This window comes from Euleptes europaea, chromosome 6, assembly GCF_029931775.1.
Source record: "Euleptes europaea isolate rEulEur1 chromosome 6, rEulEur1.hap1, whole genome shotgun sequence".
NCBI lineage: Eukaryota > Metazoa > Chordata > Lepidosauria > Squamata > Sphaerodactylidae > Euleptes > Euleptes europaea.
The window spans coordinates 50,701,928-50,706,729 of NC_079317.1; the positions used below are offsets into that span (position 1 = coordinate 50,701,928).

Here is a 4,802-nt window from a genome sequence, read left to right on the forward strand (position 1 = left end):
GTTAGAGTGCCAGACTAAGATCTGGGAGCCCTGGTTCAAATCCCCCCTTCTACTATGGCAGCTTGCTGGGTGACCTTAGGTGACCTTAGCCTAAACTACCTCACAGGGTATTGTGATGACAGGATGGAGGAGAGGGGAACAATGTAAGCTGATTTAGGTCACCATTGCAGCGAAAGGTGGGGTGTAACTGAAGTAAGTAAATAAATAAATCTATAGTATTAAGTGACAGGACATTTTTTCTCCAGGCTTACTGGCAGCCCTATTCTCCATCCTACTAGGTCAAAATCCTCACTGGTGGCTTCGGGATCTGACTTAACGCTGTGCTTTGCAGCATGCCCAAGATCTGGAAGGATACAAAGTCTATTATTGATGTCTTTGTTTCAGTGCCAGTCTGCAGCACTGGAAGTATGGGCACTGTTACCTATATTTCTGGTATATGTCCCTTACCTACTCTTCTGTTCTTTAAGGTGTCTGTAGCTTTCTCAGGCAAGTACTACTCTTGATACTGAGCCTGCAATATTAAGTGAGCCAATACCATGATGCCCCTGCCACAGGAATCTGCAAGCACACCCTGTGGCTTAGGCCTTGTGATGACACACCTGCATAGCCATCTGTGCATCCAGTGAGTTCTGCACGAGAACTGGGGCAATCAGCCAGTGTGGTCTAGTGCTTAGGTCAAGTCACAAGGAGCCACGTAGCCTTGGGCTAATCACTCTCTCTCAATCTAACCTACCTCACAGGTTGTTGGGAGAACACAATGGGAGGAATTGTGTTCAGCATTCCAAACTACTAGGAGAAAGCTACATACTGTGGCTCCTTGGATAGGTTGACAAATAGTCCCATGATCAGTGAGTCTGGCCCTCCCCTTTAATTTTTCCAGAACCCATGCAGCTGCCCCCTAGTAACTGCGGGGCATACAGTATCAGTTTGAAAATGTTGGAATCCGCACAGCAGAGGAGGAAGATGTGGGTGGTGCTTTCTTGGCCTCTGGTGCTAAATCCAAATGGCTGCAGGAGTGCCTTTGCTTCTGCTGAACAGACTCACTGCTGCATTTGGCATTTTTGTTGGCTGGATCCATCTCATTAGGGGGAGGAATTTGTAGAAGACAGGGAGGAGATGCTGAAGGAGGTGAAACTCAGATAAGGAAAAGCACCAACAGTTGTTTTCACCTAGCTGGTGCTGATGGAGAAAAGTGGACAGATATTCCTTTTTCCATATTGCCCATTATTACTGATTTCTACTTCAAAATGAACACTACTGCAGAACATCGTTCGGACCCACCCGGTCGAGTTTATGTACCCACACGGTATCTCTGTCAGTGGGTTCTAATCACTGCGGAGAGAGAAGCGCGCGCGCCCTCCCATCCTTTGCAGAAACTGGAGCAAGCCATTCCCTTTAAATGCTATTTGTACGAGACGCAGAGAGGCTCCACCTCGCCGCAGCCGCCCCTTTCTCCACGCACGTCTCCTCCTACTGACCCCGATCCTGACATTCTTCACTCACGTCTACCCAAGGGAAGGCGTGATGAGGCCGCCTGATGCAACCCCCTGCCTCCTTTACTCGAAAGCTTCCAGCCAGGTTGCATCAGCCTCTCTTTCCCACAGCGCGGAGCAAAGGCACCAATGCGCGGGCGAGCTCTGCCCAAGACGGGCAGGATTCTCGCACCTATCCGGAACCTGCGTGCCGCCAAGGAGGCGGGACTATCCGCCGCTGCGGGGACTGCGGAGGCTCTGATTGGCAGGCAGACGGCGCGAGCCCGGAGAGCTCAGCGACAATTGGGCGGGGTTTGCCGGCAGGCTGGTATTTAAGGGTCTGGGCAGCGGCGCGAGGGACTGTGAGTGCCGGACGCCCCATCGTGGCGCGTCTTCGCCCCGAGCCGCCTGCAGTGCCGAGCCACCGGCTGGCTCCTCCGCCCGACCCCGGGGTCCAGAGGCAGCGCTGCAGCGGCAGCTCCTTCTGCGGGGCCATGAAGAGGGAGCCGCCGCCGCAGCCTCCCTCCGACGGGGGCGAGCATCCCTCCGGGCGGCAGCAGCAGGAGGCGCCCTCCGCTGCGGAAGACGCGCCGCCCAAGTCCCCGCTGTGGGTCTTCGGCTACGGCTCGCTGGTATGGAGGCCGGATTTCGAATTCACCTCCCGCAAGGTGGGCTACATCCGAGGCTACAGCCGTCGCTTCTGGCAAGGAGATACTTTCCACCGAGGCTCCGAGAAGATGGTGAGAGGATAAGAGCGCCTCGTGGATGGATGGATGGGGCGGGGGGAGATGGCTGAGCAGGGGCGACGGACATCTGTCTTTTGGGGAGGGCATGAATCTCCTGATGGCGAAGGTTGAGCTTCAGGGGGGATCGGAGAGGATGCCCACTCACTCTTGGTGATGGAGAGAGCTCGGGAGTCGGAGGGTTAAAAACATACCCCAACGGAGCCCTCCTAGCACCGGTTTTCCCATCACCTTTGGCTTGGCGTTGCCCATGCAGTGACTGGAACGGGTGCCTCCCTTATTCTCCTGCAGTGTTGATGATTTGGGTCACCTTGGAGACAGGCTGTATTGAGTGCTCATCATGGAATTAGGGGGTCTTGCTACCTAAACTACAGTATACTAAAATGGCTCTCTTTCCTCTCCTTTGTAGCCTGGAAGAGTGGTCACCCTTCTAGAAGATTATGATGTAAGTATTCAGTGTCTATATCCTTATGTCTGCTTGGCCTACAGCTACATCTCTGTGACTATACTTAACCAGGGATGGGGGGGGGGTGTTATGACAATCTAGAACAACTCTTAAGAGTCCACCACTGCCACCACCCCCTGGGAAACATCAAGGTGAGGTTGACTGAATAACTGCAGCAACAGCTTTAGCCTGTGTTGTTAAAATGATCTGTGGATTCACCAGAGAAAACGCACCGAGAGTGCTCTTAACATCAGAATCCATGGATGACCAGGCAAAACAACACTGACAAGAGGCAAACCACAATGGGAAAACAGTTACAGAAAAATATTTGGAATGCAATTGAGTCAATGCCATGGCATCCCAAAGAGTTTTTGCAAAAAAGTGATTAATCATGTGATGAGTGAGTGGGGCTGAGATGAAATTAGAAGCTAAGGTGAAACACATTCTGCTCAAAGCATAAGTGTGGCATCGGCTCTCTCCAGCCCACCTAAAAACCCTTCGCAATGAATTGTGGACATGGCGGTGAGCCATTTTGTTTACATAGCCAGGATATGATCATCAGCAAAACGTCTTTGTAGTAAACTATTTTTGGTAGGGAAACTGGAGACTAAACTGTGGGTGGTTTCTAAAATTCCTTTCCTTACCCATAGTGTCAGACAGGTGATATATTAGGCAAAGAACGATGACCAATGATTTGTCTTTCTAACATACCACATGTGGATTTGAAAGATGTAAATAGTGGTGAAACTGCATCAAGTTTTCCAGGGCCATTGAATGTGCCAGCTATGCTCATCTACAGCCTATGGGGTGAGGGATGGGGAAATACCCACATGGATTTTAGAATGCAAGTGCAACCCTCAGAATGGCTGGCAAAATAGCCTATGTATGGAATTCCCATTCCTGATTGTGGCTTTCAGGGCTCCTTTCTGCCCTGGTTTGGCAGATTTAAATAAATTTAGCAAACCTATCCATTTCTTAGACAGCATCATGACCACAATTCAGTTTCTGCCTAAGCAGCAGCAAATAACCCTTTGCAATTTGATTTCTTGTTCCAGGGGTGCACGTGGGGTGTTGCCTATGAACTCCATGGAGACCAAATTGCTGCCTCACTCAAGTATTTAAATATGCGGGAAGCGGTGCTAGGTGGCTACGATACCAAGCTAGTGAAGTTCCACCCCCAGGATAAAGAGGGTGGGGAGCCTGTCCTGGCCCTGGTTTACATTGCTACACCTCAGAATCCCTCCTATCTTGGCCCGGCATCGGAAGAGGACATTGCTGCTCAAATCATTGTTTCCAGTGGCCGTTCAGGCCACAATATAGAGTATCTCCTGCGACTGGCGGACTTCATGCGCTATTGCTGCCCTCAGATAGAGGATGAGCACTTGTTTTCAATCGAGGAGGCTCTCATCTCGATCTTACCCTGCCTGTACCATGGTGAGGAATCCTTAGTGGAAGAATGAACATGACTGCCTGCTGGGAGGGGCTGAGCGATGACTTTCATTAAGGTCAAAAGAGGCGAACACAAAAGATGCACCTTTTTAATGCAAGTAGTCAGATCAATAGGATCAGTGGATGAAGTAGTGGATAGGACAGCTTTCACACAGCTGGTTTTTACACGGTACATGACTAGTGAACTATGCTGGGAATGCATAGCTGACTGAAGACCATGGCTTGAGGAAGCCTAAACCAAGCAGTGTTCTTTGCTCATCTTCAAGAGGAAGGCAGCTGAAGACTCGGTGTCCTTTTCAGTATTTCTGAAGCCCCTCTCAAGCAAAGACTTGGCTGTGATGCTGAGAAATGCTACAAACTTTGCTGTACCTCACAAACTGGCAGAGCTGCCGCTGGGGTGGTGGAGACTGACGTGCATGCATGTTCCAAGTCCAAGGGATTGGCCTCGTTCTTCTCTCTCCATCCTCCTTGGCGATGACTTGACCCTCATGCCTATGCCGGGGTTCCAGTGCAATATCAACTCCTTGCCTTCTGTAGGCTCTGATGGGGCCAAATGTCCTCAGACATGTCTTAACTGAACAGTTAATGCACTAAACTTTTTATAACTTGAAGATGTATTTATTGTAATGAATATATATATATATATTTCCTTATGGGAAGGAATCCAAATGATGGTTTGTGTCTTGGCATATG

The 4,802-nt window shown here is 50.2% G+C and overlaps 1 protein-coding gene across 1 annotated transcript; it reads left to right on the top strand.

The window, feature by feature from the left end:
* The first annotated feature begins 1,951 nt into the window (after positions 1-1,951).
* Positions 1,952-4,122, top strand: CHAC1 (ChaC glutathione specific gamma-glutamylcyclotransferase 1). The gene is made up of 3 exons (XM_056851711.1): positions 1,952-2,212; positions 2,625-2,660; positions 3,716-4,122. The coding sequence occupies exons 1-3, from the start codon at positions 1,967-1,969 to the stop codon at positions 4,118-4,120; spliced, it is 687 nt and encodes a 228-aa protein (XP_056707689.1). The 5' UTR covers positions 1,952-1,966; the 3' UTR covers positions 4,121-4,122.
* Positions 4,123-4,802: the final 680 nt, after the last annotated feature.

Coding starts and splice junctions, on each gene's coding strand:
- CHAC1 (XM_056851711.1), top strand. CDS start 1,967: ATGAAGAGGGAGCCGCCGCCGCAGCCTCCCTCCGACGGGGGCGAGCAT. Junction 2,213..2,624: donor ACCGAGGCTCCGAGAAGATG/GTGAGAGGATAA, acceptor TCTCCTTTGTAG/CCTGGAAGAGTGGTCACCCT. Junction 2,661..3,715: donor CCCTTCTAGAAGATTATGAT/GTAAGTATTCAG, acceptor TTCTTGTTCCAG/GGGTGCACGTGGGGTGTTGC.